Source organism: Monodelphis domestica, chromosome 6 (assembly GCF_027887165.1).
Source record: "Monodelphis domestica isolate mMonDom1 chromosome 6, mMonDom1.pri, whole genome shotgun sequence".
Lineage (NCBI taxonomy): Eukaryota > Metazoa > Chordata > Mammalia > Didelphimorphia > Didelphidae > Monodelphis > Monodelphis domestica.
In genome coordinates, this window is record NC_077232.1 from 22,070,324 (window position 1) to 22,084,608 (window position 14,285).

The window sequence follows — 14,285 nt, forward strand, 5'->3', positions numbered from 1 at the left end:
CTTTTGCAAATTTAAATCCAGGTCACTCTTTACTCTAATACTCTTTCTCTCACCTTTCTCATCTATCTATTGTTGCCTCACCTTATCTTCAATCACCTCAGATATGAGATCATTAATATAATCCTTATTTCTCCACCATCTATTATTCCACTTTGATTCTCAAAAAGGAAAGAACAACATTTCTAGAGAGTAAGGAAGTTGATAGTTCCAGGGAAAACTAAGGGTCTTTTTGTTCAAGAAAAGAGAGACTCAAAGCTTTATTGAGTTAGAACTGGAAAGGGCTTGGGGTCTCATTCTGACCCCATTTCACATATGGATAAAGCAAAAATCAATTGAGTCACAAAGAATTTCAGTGATTTATCTAAGCTCACACAGCTAGTAAATATTTCAGGCAGGAAGCAACTTGGCTCTTCCTAATTCAAAATATAGCAGTGAATTCCCCTATACTATCTAGCTTCCTCCGGAATCATGTTTTCCTCTACTTAATTATATCTTTCCATTGTTTTTTTTTTTATTTCAGAATGATCATCTAAGTTAAAAACAAGAGCAGCTCCCTTAGAAAAGCCAAGTAAGAAGTGCTCTTAATGAAATGTTCACCTTTTCATCATTTCTTCATCTCATTTCTACTTTGTGTACTTGGTATTTATGTTTGCTATCAGTAGTCCTTTAACACAGGATGACCATAATTATCCCTTGTAAAACATGGCATTTCTAAAAACAAAAAAAAATGCTGCCTCAAAAAAGAAAACAACCCTAAAATGAAATAAATGAATTGCTAGATGAATCTCTATAAATTTTGCTTAACAGTCAACAATTTGATTCTCTTTTTCTTCTCTACTCTCTTGCCAGAAGTACATAGGGATTAGAGACAACTTTTTATAGCCTCTGGTGATATTCAATACATGCACAAAAATGGAAATAAGAAGTGGAACCAATAGATTAGTTAAGTGATCCTTTAAGTTCCATAGTTTTTCTATTGGTTAAAATATTCATAACAGTAAATTAAGTGAAACAACTCATTATTTGACCAATATTTTTCATTAAATAGGTAGATTTTGGAAATTAACATATTGAATTCATGTCTATCAAAAATAAGTTAATTCCTATGCCAATTATTCTTTCTTCCTTTTCCATAGTGGGACTTCACAACAAAAACTAGCATTTCCCCTAAAAAGATGCTTGGAACAGTTGCTGATTTACTCTATTACTGAATTTAGTGAGAATGAGTAGATGAAAGATGTGTTTCCCCCCAAAAATGGTATATCTGAAGTCTCTCCTCCAAGCAAATATCATATAAAAGACATGGCATTTGATAAAACTTCCAAGATCATAGAAATGTTACCTGATGCCTTTTAAAAATTCTCTCTTGTTTTCCTTCAGTATATGAATATCATGGAGTAGATGGCTGAAAGAAATTTCACCTTGGTTACTGAGTTCATTCTTCAGGGATTTTTGCTTTCTAGAGAGCTGGAAATTGTCCTCTTTGTGCTTGTCTTTGTGGTGTACTCTCTAACAATGGTAGGGAACATTGGTATGATCTCACTAATTCGATTAGATTCCCGACTTCACACACCCATGTACTTTTTCCTCAGCAACTTGGCCTTTGTTGACCTCTGTTACTCTTCCTCCATAGCTCCAAAATTCTTGTCAACCCTCTTGACTGAGGATAACAGAATCTCTTTCAATGCTTGTGCAATTCAACTAGGCTTTTTTCTCACATTCTTAATTTCAGAGATGTTCCTCCTTGCTGTGATGGCATATGACCGTTACGTGGCCATCTGTAATCCCCTTCTCTACATGGTGATTATGTCTCAGAGGGTTTGTGTACAATTGGTAATAGCCCCTTACTTGTATAGCTTTTCAGTTGCTTTCTTTCACACCGTGGTTACATTTCGCTTGATCTATTGTGGTCCTAATATCATCAATCATTTCTACTGTGATGATGTCCCACTGATTGCGCTTGCTTGCTCAGACACAAGTCTCAAAGAGATATTGCTTTTTATCTTTGCTGGGTTCAACATGATCAGCTCCCTCTCAACAGTTCTCATTTCATATTTATACATTGTCATTGCCATTTTGAAGATCCAATCCACAGAAGGCAGACTCAAAGCTTTCTCCACCTGTGCCTCTCACCTGACAGCAGTCACTGTATTCTATGGGACACTGATCTTTATGTATCTGCAGCCTAAGTCAAGCCATTCCCTGGACACAGATAAGATGGCTTCAGTGTTTTACACAATGGTGATCCCCATGCTGAATCCTATGATCTACAGTCTGAGGAATAAAGAAGTAAAAAATGCCCTTCGAAAAGTTTATGAAAAGTTGCATTTATTGCCCTTGGCATATTTAAAAAAGTGATGAAGTTGGGAAATGACAAAGTAGGAAAACCATATTTTCATTCCTAATTCAGCTTTAATTTTATATTCTATTTTTTTATCATCTTTAAAAATATAAAAATTTTAAAAAGTTTTTGAGTGATTACTACATATTGAAATTATGCTTCTTTAATTCTTTTTTTAAATCATTTAATGTGAATTTCTAGGACACAAGATTTTTAAATTATGTAGCAAGTGTTTCTCTGAAATTATTTATATTATTATTTTAATGAATGTGTGAATACATTTAGTTTATTATCTTGTTCTTCAGTCAGTCATGATATTTTCCTTAAACTCAATTTCTGATGGGAAAACATTACCTCTCCTACATATATCAGTCAATAAACATTTGTTACATGCTAAGCATGTATCAGGCCCTGTGCTAAGCAGTATATCACATGGTTATTGTGAGTATTAAATGAAAAAATGCAATTAAAATTTCTCTGAAAAGGACATGAAGTCAATGCAAATGTAAGATAATGCTTTTCTTATCTTGTTTTTTTTCATCCCTTACCTTCTGCCTTTGAATCAATACTAGGTATTAATTCTAAGGCAGAACAGTGGTAAGGGCAAGGAAACGATGGTTAAGGGACTTGCCCAGGATCACACAAATAGGAAGTATCTGAGATCATATTTGAAGATAGAACATTCTATATCTAGGCCTGACTGTCAAATCAAAAAGCCAACTAGCTGATCCCTGTTCTTATCTTTTTTCAATTCAATTAAAAAGAAATAAGTAGAAAAAAAACACCTATACTTTGCTCATTTGTTTAATATTTTGCACAAATAGAAAAATAAATATTTTTATAATTGTGTGACATTTTAGGAAAGAAACTAAAAATGTATGAGTCCATTGAAAACATCTTTAAGATCAATAGAATAAGAAGCAGAATGACAGGGATGATATATACTGCATCTAATTTCAATGTAGTTTGTCTATTTCACTAAATGTCCATATTTTTAACTTGTTTCTCATAATGTTGGAAGATTGACTATGGCCACTTCTATTGAAAACTTTGTTTTTAAATGTTTAAGTCTGGGAATTCTAGGTAAACATTTTGACTGTGCTATGATTCTTTTAAAGGAGAATTTATTCATTAAAATTTTGCAGTATTTGAGATCTCTGTCATATGGGAATTCATTGCTTGTTAAGTTTGAAAGAACAATTCCTCAGTTCCTTAAGAATTGAGAAAGTCTCTAACTGTATCTTCACCAAGTTGTTTGTTTCTTATAAAGAGAAATGAAAGATATAATAATGATCAATAATTAATATTTTTAAGGCACATGTTGGGAGCTAAGATGATGGAATAAAGAACACTACCCTCATCTAAACCCTCAACAAACAAACAAAAATTGACTCAAAACAAAGGAAAATGTAAGGAATGTGTCTCACTGGGGTAAGAAGAGAGAGGAGCCTAGGGAACAAAGCATCTGTGAGCATTGACAGAATGTGAACCAGCCCAACACACTGCAAAGGGGCTAGAGGGAACAAAGTGACAGTCAGGATGAACCCAGCTTGAGCCACTCAGTTCAGGTAGCAAAGGCAGAGTGGACACAAGAGCAATGGACTTCCACTTAGGCTGAGGCAGTGAAACTTAAGAATGCCATAGGGAGCAGAATTGAGATCTGGGGCAGCCTAAGCCACTCAGGACAGGTAGCAAAAGCAAAGCTGGTATGAGACTAACATACTTCCAAATAGCAGCAGAGCTTCTCAGGTAGAAAGCAGCAGAACACTGGAGAAAGGAAAAGAGCAGAGAAGGAGACCAGCCCAGGCACACCTTTCAAGAGAAGTAGTGGAAGCAAAGAGGGCACAAAAACAACGCACTTCCATGTAGTAGCAGAATGGCTGAGACAACAACGTAGCAGAACAGGAGAACAGTACAGTCCAAGTCACTTGATGGGAGGGGGGAAGTAGCAGAGTGTGGACCAACCCAGCCCATGACAAACTGGGGAAACTGGAAGTATGAGGAGTGGAATGTAGTTCAACTAAAATTGTGCAAGCCTCCCCACAACAAGCCAGCATAGTCACTCCCTTGACAGACATGCCATGGGAATCAGATAGCCAAGCTGACCCTAATTACCAGAGAATGCTCTGCCAAACTGTCACAGATCCCTCTATCCAAAGAGAAGAAAAGAAACTCAACAGAAGTATGGGGGAAATAATTAGAAAATGAACAAAAGACAAAGAAAAATCCTGACCTTAGAAAGTTAATTTAGTGATAGGGAAGATCAAAATATGAAGTCAGAAGGAGTCAACAATGCCAAAAATGAAACATGTAAATCTTCAAAGGAAACTGAGAAAGGAAAACAGATCCCAAAAGAACCCCTGGAAAAACTTGAAATGAAGTTACAAAAACCAAACAACAAGAGAATCAACAAAAAGACTCAAAGGTGAGATAAAGAAAATCACTGAAGAAATCAACTTTAAAAACCAGAATAGGCTAAAAGGAAATGGAGGTAGAAAAATATCCTGAAGGAAACAATTCCCTAAGGACTAGAATGGATATAATGAAAATGGAGGCAAAAAAGAAGAAAAGAAACAATAAAAAAATTAATAAACCCTTATTAAGTAGGATTGCCCAAATGGAAAACAAAACACAAAAATTCAAGGAAGAAAATAACATTATAAAAATCAGAATTGGGAAAATAGAAGCTAATATATATCATCAGAATATATAATATATATGTCATCAGAATATAATATATATGTCATCAGAAAATAATTAATCAAAATCAAAGGAGTGAAAAAATGGGTAAAAAAAATCTGTTCTATCTTACTGGAAAAAAGAACTGATCTGGGAAATACATCCTGGAAACTTATTCTTCACACACACACATACACATTATTTTATTTATTTTATTTTAGAATATGTTTCCATGGTTGAATGATTCATGTTCTCCCAGGAAACATATTCTAAGAATCATCATGAAAGCCTGTGATCAAAAAATGAGCTAGGATATCATATTAAAATAAATCATCAGGAAAACTGGATCTGATATCCTCAATCAGGAGGGATTTTTTTAAAGGGAAAAAATCCACCCATTAACTCCTGAAAGAGATCCCAAAATAAAACACCACAGGAATTTTATATTCAAATTCCAGAACTCCCAATCCAAGGAAAATGTATTATAAGCAGCCAGAAGAAAACAATTCAAATGTCATGGATATAAGATATCCATGTCAGGATAACACTGGGCCTAGAAGCTTCTATATTAAATGACCAGAAGACATGGAATACAGTATTCTGAAAGACAAAAGGATTTAGGGTTACAATCAAGGAAAACTGATCATAATTGTTCAAGGGAAAAGTGATATTTAATAATATAGAATTCTTCTAGACTTTCCTGACAAAAGACAAAACAAATGGACAAATGAAAAGTTCAAAGATAAAAATTAAATTTCAGTACTAAATTTGACACTCAAGAGAACCATAAAAAGGTAAAATGAAAACTTAAGGACTTCAAAAAGGTTGAATTAAGTACATTTATACCTGGAATTATAATAATTCATATAATTAATGTATCTATTATATTTGATGTGCATAAGGTACTTAGGGTACTCAAAGTACTTGAGATACTTAAAAAGTTAAGTACTAAGGTAATATGAAGGAATTTATATAGAAAGGAGATAGTATGATGATTATGAAGGTTTGATATCCAAACAAATAAAATCAAGGAACAGAAAAGAGAATCACTTGGGTAGAAAAGAATAGGAGAGATAGAAGGGCATAAACAAACTCTTATGAAGAGGTACTAAGAGTCAGTACATTAGAGAAGATGGATTGGTATAGGGAATAATGCTTGAAAATTACTATCATCAGAATTACCTCAGAGTGTGAGCAATACCCATATTTAGTTAGTAATAGAAACCTACCTTTCCCTATAAAGAAGTAGGAGGACAGGGTGAATGATTTTTTTAAAAAAGGTCAAATTGTGATAGGGTGTGTTTGGAAGAAAAACATCCTTGAACAGGGAAAGACTGAAATAGAAGGATAAATGGGGAAATAATATAGAAACACAAAACTAGTAACTACAACTTTGAATAATGTGAATGGAATGAACTTTACAAGGGAATAAGATAACAGAATGGATTAAAAACTTGAATCCCAGAATATTCTATCTACAAATTACACATGTAAGGAAAGGAGAAACACATAGAATAAAAATAAGTGACTGGAGTGACATCTACTCTGTTTTAGCTAAAGTTAAAAAAAAAAGAAATCATTCTAGATAATATAAAATATTTAGGAATCTATTTGCCAAGATAAACACAGGAATTATATTAACACAACTACAAAACATTTTTCACACAATAAAAGCTAGTTCTAAATAATTGAAAACCCATTAATTGCTCATGAGAACAATGAGCTAATATAAGAAAAATGGCAATCCTACCCAAATTAATATTCTTATTCAGTGCCATACCTATCAAACTATCAAAAAACTTTTTTCTATAGGATTAGAAAAAATAATAACAAAATGCATCTGGAAGAACAAAAGATCAAGAATATCAAGAGAAATAATGAAAAAAAAATATGAAGGGTGGGAGCCTAGCAGTACCAGATCTTAAACTGTACTATAAAGTAGTGATCATAAAAACAATATTGTACTTGCTAAGAGACAGAAGAGTGGATCCCATAATGGAATAGACTAGGGGTAAATGACCTCAGCAAGCTAATGTTTGATAAACCTACATATCCCAGATTTTGGGACAAGAACTCTCTATTTGACAAAAACTCTTTGGAAAATTGGAAAATAGTATGGGAAAAATCATCTCACACCCTATGACAAGATAAATTCAACAGAGGTAAATGACTTAAATATAAAGAGTGAAATCATAAATAAATTAGGTGAAAATAGAACACTATACCTGTAAGATTTGTGGGAAAGCAAGGAATTTAAGACCAAGCAAGAGATAGAGAAAATAGCAAAATGTAAAATGAATGACTTTGATTATATAAAATTAATAAGTTTCTGTACAAACAAAACCAATGCAATCAAAATTAACAGGAAAGCAACAAACTGGGAGGACATTTTTTAACAAAACTCTGACAAAGGTTTAATTTCCCAAATAAGGAACTAAGAGAAATATACAAAAAATATCAAGCCATTCCCCAATTGACACATGGTAAAAGGACATGAATGGACAATTTTCAGATGAAGAAATGAAAAACAATCAAGAAGCACATGAAAAAGTGCTCTAAATCCCTCCTGATTAGAGAAATGTAAGTTAAAACAACTCTGAGGTACCACTTTACATCCAGCAGTTGGACAATATGACAGCAAAGGAAAGTGATAAAGGTTAGAGGGGATGTGGCATAATTGGGACACTAATACACTGCTGATAGAGTTGTGAATGGGTCCAACCAATCTGGAGGGCAAGTAGGAACTATGTTCAAAGGGCTTTAAAGAATGTCTGTCCTTTAATCCAGCCATATTACTGCTGGGTTTGTACCCCAAAGAGATAATAAGGAAAAAAACTTGTACAAAAGTATTTATAGTTATGATCTTTGTGGTGGCAAAAACATTGGAAAATGATGAGGTGTCCATCAATTGGAGAATGCCTGAACAGCTTGTGTTATCTTATGGTTATAGAATATTATTGTGCTGACAGGAATGATGAACTGGAGGATTCCTATGTGAACTAGAAATACCTCCAGGAATTGATGCAAAGTGAAAGGAGCAGAACCAGGAGAACATGGTACACAGAGACTGACACATTGTAGCACAATAGAATGTAATGGGCTTCTCTACTAGCAGCAATGCAATGATCCAGGACAATCCAAAGGAACTTATAAGAAAGAATGCTATCCACATTCAGAGAAAGAACTGTGGGAAGAGAAACCCAGGAGATAATCATATGATCAATCACATAGTTTGATGGGGATATAATTAAAGTTTTGATGTCCAAAGATCATTCTATTACAAATATGAATAACATGGAAATGGGTTTTAAAGAATGATACAGGTATAGTCAGTGGAATTGCTTGTCACTTCCAGGAGTGAGAAAGGCAGAGGGGCTGGGGATCATGAATCATGTAACTATGGAAAAATATTATAAACAAATAAAGAAAAAGAACAAAAAACTTAGAAAAATTTGGAATAAATGGAGATTTCCCTAAAATAATAAGTGACATCTATTTAAACTCATCAGAAATCATTATCTTTACTTGGAATTAAGTAAAACTTTTCCCAATAAAATTAGAGTGAAGAAAGGATGCCCATTTTCACCACTACTCTTTAATATTGTACTAGAACTACTAGTCATAACAATAAGAGAAGAAAAAGAAATTGAAGGAATTAGGTAACAAGGAACAAAATTATCACTCTTTTCAGATGATATGATAGTATGCATAGAGAACCCTAGAGAATAAATCAAAAAATAACTTTAGGAAACTTACAGGATATAAATTAAACCCACATAAATTATCAGCATTTCTATTTACTATCTATAAAGCAAAACAAATAGAGAGATAGATATGAAATACATAGACATGAAAATTCAATTTAAAACTACTACTGACAAATTAAAATACTTTCCAAACAAACCCAGTAACTATATGAACACAATTACAGAATACTTTTCACAGAAATTACAGTTTTAATTTCTTAATATGAAATTTAATAGCTGATGCACAATTTCACTGGGTTTTACATGTATTATTGATCAAGACCTATTTCCTTATTATTGATAATTGCACCTGGGTGATCATTTAGAGTCTACATCCCCAGTCGTAACCCCATCAACCCATATGATCAATCAGCTGTTTTTCTTTTGTGTTTCTACTCCTACAGTTCTTTCTCTAGGTGTGGAGAGCATTCTTTCTCATGAGTCCCTCAGAATTGTCCTGGATCATTGCATTTCTGCTAGTAAAGAAGTCCATTACATTCAATTGTACCAAAGTGTATCAGGCTCTGTGTACAATGTTCTCCTGGTTCTGCTCCTTTCAATCTTCATCACTTCCTGGTGGTCCTTCCAGTTTACATAGAATTCCTCCATTATTTCTTTGAGCACAATAGTATTCTATCACAACCAGATATCACAATTTGTTCATCAATTCCCCAATTAAAGGGCATCCCCTCATTTTCTGTTTTTTTGCCACCACAAAGAGTGTAGCTATAAATATTTTTTACAAGTCTTTCCTTATGATCTCATTAGCGTATAAACTCAGACCACTTGTCAATTGATAAATGTCTTGTACTCTAAACTTGACTCAGTTCTGTATATTTTTGAGAAATTAAACCTTTGTAAGAGACATTTGTTTTAAATTTTTTTTTCCTCTGTTATTTCTTTATTAATCTTGGTTGTATTGGTTTGGTTAATACAATGTAATGTTTTCTATGTTTTATTTGGACAGTAATTCTTCCTTTATCTGTAGATCTTATAGCTATTCTGTGTTCCTCTAATTTGTTTATGTTTTCCCTCTTTATATTTTAATTATATACTGATTTTTGACTTTACTTTGCTATAAGGTGTGAAGTGTTCATCAATGCCTATTTTCTGTCAAATTTTTTCCAGTTTCCCCACATTTTTTTTTTCTTGTCAAAAAGCATGTATCTTTGGTTTTATCAAAAACCAGATTACTATAGTAAATTACTAATCTATTGAGTGCCTGGTCTAGTCCATTGCTCTTCCAGGTTGTTTTTATGGTTATCTCTTTATAATACAATTTTAAATTTGGTACAGCTAAAACACTTTCCATCTACATTTTATTCACTCTCTTGATATTCTTGGCCTTTTTGTTATTAAAGATGAATTTTAATATTCTTTAGGTCTCTGAAATAAGCTTTCTGTAATTATATGGTATGATGCTATACAAGTAAATTAATTCAGTTAAATTGTCATTTTTATTATAATGCCTCTGCTAATCCATAAGTAATTAGTATTTTTTCAGTTGTTTCAACCTGATTGCTTGCTGGACAGTACCATCTGGGTGTGATTCTTCAGTATCAACTTTTTGGAGCTAAGGTGAAGTCAGTGATGAAAAAAAGATATAAAAAGATATCACTAAAGATGGTGATATGGTGAGAGCAAGTGAGCCTTTTGAACAATTGTTGAGAAAGCATTTCACCTTTCAATTTCTTTTTTACAAAATTTCATTCTCCTTCAGTTTTAATTTCTAGGAGATTTTAAATTGGCCAAGATCCTAAAATGATGCTAGGAGGTATAACCTTGCTTCATAAGTCGACATCGCAGCCTTAAGTGAAACACTCTTACCAGAAGATGGATCACTCAGCAAACCCACCACTGGATACACCTTCTTCTGGAAAGGTAGAGCCTCAAATGAAAACAGAATCCGTGGTGTTGGCCTGGCCATCAAGACCAGTTTGCTCAAACAGCTGCCAGACTTGCCTGTGGGCATCAGTGAGAGGCTCATGAAGATCTGTTTGCCTCTCAGCAAAGACCGGTATGCCGCAATCATCAGCGCATATGCCCCAACACTGACCAGCAGAGAGGAGACCATCAAGCAGTTCTACTCTGACCTGAGTGCCGTCCTACACTCAGTGCCCACAAATGACAAGCTGATACTACTGGGAGACTTCAACGCCCACATTGGCCAGGACCATGAAAGATGGAAAGGAGTGCTCAGCAAACACGGCGTGGGCAAAATAAAAAATGGCCTGCTGCTACTCAGCAAATGCTCAGAGTTCAAACTCACCGTCACAAACACTGTGTTCAGAATGGCAAACAAATATAAAACAATGTGGATTCACCCAAGATCAAAACGGTGGCATCTCATTGACTACATCATTTTAAGCCGGCGAGACATCCAGGATGTAAAGATCACCAGAGCCATGCGAGGAGCTGAATGCTGGATAGACCACCGATTGGTTAGAGTGACTCTTCAAATGTGCATTGCGCCTCGCCATCCAAAATGCGCCCAGATAGTTCGCGCATTTTAGAGATCCATCTTATTTGCAAACATTCTAGTCCTGCCTGGACAACAAGCTGTCTGCCAAGGGACCACTCAGTGGAAGCTCAACCGAGAAATGGAACCAGTTCAGAGACGCAGTGAAGGAAACATCAAAGGCAATCCTAGGCCCAAAACAATGCAATCACCAGGACTGGTTTTACGAGAACAACACTGCTATTGAAGACCTATTGAGCAAGAAGAACAAAGCTTTTATGGAGTGGCAAAATAACCCAAACTCTGCTCCTAAAAAGGACAGATTCAAGTCTCTCCAAGCCACGGCACACCGTGAGATCAGGAAGATGCAGGACCGATGGTGGGAAAAAAAGGCAGAAGAAATTTAGCGGTTTGCTGATATGAAAAACTACAATTTTTCAGTGCCCTCAAGACTGTCTATGGGCCATTAAAACCCAACACCACTCCCTTCCTATCCTCTGATGGTGATACTCTCATAAAAGATAAAAAAGGCATCAGCAACAGGTGGAAAGAACAGTCCAGTCAGTTTCTCAACCGACCCTCTTCAGTAAACCAAAGGCCCTTGACCAGATCCCCCAAAACCACACCAGTGAACAACTTGACGTCCCTCCTTCAATAGAGGAAGTCCAAAAAGCCATTAAACAAATGAGTGAAGGCAAGGCACCCGGTAAAGACAGGATCCCAACCGAGGTTTACAAGGCCTTAAATGGAAAGGTGCTCCAGGCATTCCACATAGTGCTGACCAGGATATGGGAAGAGGAAGACATGCCCCCAGAACTCAGAGATGCCTCCATTGTAGCCTTATACAAGAACAAAGTCTCACGAGCAGCCTGTGACAACTTCAGAGGCATCTCACTACTCTCCACTGCTGGAAAGATCCTCACCCATGTTATACTCAACAGACTCCTGTCATCTGTTTCAGAGCAGAATCTACCTGAATCACAATGTGGCCTCCAACCAGATCGCAGCACCATCGTCATGGTCTTCACGGTGAGGCAAATGCAGGAAAAATGCCTTGAGCAGAACCTGAGTCTCTACTTTGTCTTCATAGACCTGACAAAGGCGTTCGACACAGTGAACAGGGAGGGACACATTGTGGGTGATCCTCAACAAGCTCTGTTGCCCAGCAAAATTCGGCAAACTGATCCAGCTCATTCATATCGACATGACAGGGGAAGTCCTATCTGGTAGAGAGACTTCCGATGGCTTCAACATCTCCAATGGCATGAAACAAGGCTGTGTCCTCGCTCCGGTACTATTCAACCTATTTTTCACCCAAGTATTATGACACACTGTGATGGATCTAGACCTGGGCATCTACATCAAATACCGACTAGATGGCTCACTATTCGACCTTCGCCACCTGACTGCAAAAACAAAAACAACAGAGAGACTCATCCTGGAAGCTCTCTTTGCAGATGACTGTGCTCTCATGGCCCACCAAGGAAATCATCTCCAAACCATTGTGGACAGGTTCTCCACCAGAACAAAACTGTTTGGCCTGACTATAAGCCTCAGCAAAACAGAGTTGCTGTTCCAACCTGTACCAGGGAGGCCAACTAACCAGCCATGCATTACAATCGACAGCACGCAGCTTTCTAACGTCAACACTTTCAAGTACCTGGGCAGCACCATCCTCAACGACAGGTCCCTAGACCAGAAGATTAATGCCAGGATCCAAAAGGCCAGCCAGGCACTTGGGCGGCTGCGCTGCAAAGTCCTCCAACACAGAGATGTAAGCAATGCGATGAAGCTCAAAGCATATAATGCAGTGGTCCTCAGCTCGCTCCTGTACAGTTGTGAAAAATGGACACTATACCAGAAGCACATGAAACAGCTGGAGCAATTCCACCAACGCTCCCTCCAGTCAATCATGAGGATCTGATGGCAGGACAGAATCACCAACCAGGAAGTCCTTGACAGAGCCAACTCCACCAGCATCGAAGTCATGGTCCTCAAAACCCAGCTATGATGGTCTGGACACATCATCTGCATGGACCCACAGCGAATACCAAGACAGGTATTCTATGGTGAACTGTCAGCTGGACTCAGGAAACAAGGCTGACCAAAGAAAAGATTCAAGGATCAGCTAAAGTCAAACTTGAAGTGGGCTGGCATGACACCAAAGCAACTAGAACTCACTGCCTCTGTCAGAAGCAGCTGGCGAACCCACATTAACCATTCTGCCACCACCTTTGAAGATGAGTGACATCGATGTCTTGCCGCTGCGCATTGATCCTTTGGAAAAAAATTAATTTTTTGCAAACGATCAAAGGGGGGGAATGTAAAAAATAGACTCGAATATAGGACTACAATCCCCATGAGCCTTTGCTCCACTTCCCCAGAATGCCTTGTAATCTCACCTGGGCCGAGATCGAGAAGGTATTTAAGTTGATTCAAAGGCTTTTGAGGGGGGGCTCTTTTTGGACTTCCGTTTGGAGCAGGCTCGTCTCTTGTGTGATGTGAGGTTATTTTGTCTAGGCCTCTGGCCTAGGCACATGTTTCTTACTTGTATGTTCCTTAATCTTTAGCCTTTAATAAACCTCTAAAAAAATATAATACTCCTTGCAGAGAGAAACTAATTTCTACTTGCCTCAGATGCCTCAGTCTCCCCATCTCCCCTAAATTTTAATCTTTACAGCATGAACGCTGACACCAGGCCACAATCGCACCTCCCGTAACAACTGGTGTTCCATGCCCCATGTGCCACAAACTCTGAGCCTCAGCCTTTGGACTCCAAAGCCACATGAGGGTACACCATAGATGAAACTGCACAAAGACAATGGTCATTCTCAATCTCGATCTCGGTCACCGAGAGACTACAACTACTACATAAGTTGTTATTTATTGCTTTAGTTCTTATTGTCCTTAGGATAACTGGACATGTCTCATATTTTAAATGATAAGGATAATGATGTTGATGATGATAAGACAAGAAACAATATCCCATATCCCTTCTGCCCCACTCCTCTAGGGGGGTTGCATGAGTCCATGTTGGCTCCAAGTTGCAATGGGTTTGGGA

The 14,285-nt window shown here is 36.7% G+C and overlaps 1 protein-coding gene across 1 annotated transcript; it reads left to right on the forward strand.

Moving 5' to 3' along the window:
* The first annotated feature begins 1,401 nt into the window (after window positions 1–1,401).
* LOC100023762 (olfactory receptor 1038) lies at window positions 1,402–2,358 on the forward strand. Its single transcript, XM_007497457.1, has one exon. It carries the CDS (start codon window positions 1,402–1,404, stop codon window positions 2,356–2,358), a length of 957 nt encoding a protein of 318 aa, XP_007497519.1.
* Window positions 2,359–14,285: the final 11,927 nt, after the last annotated feature.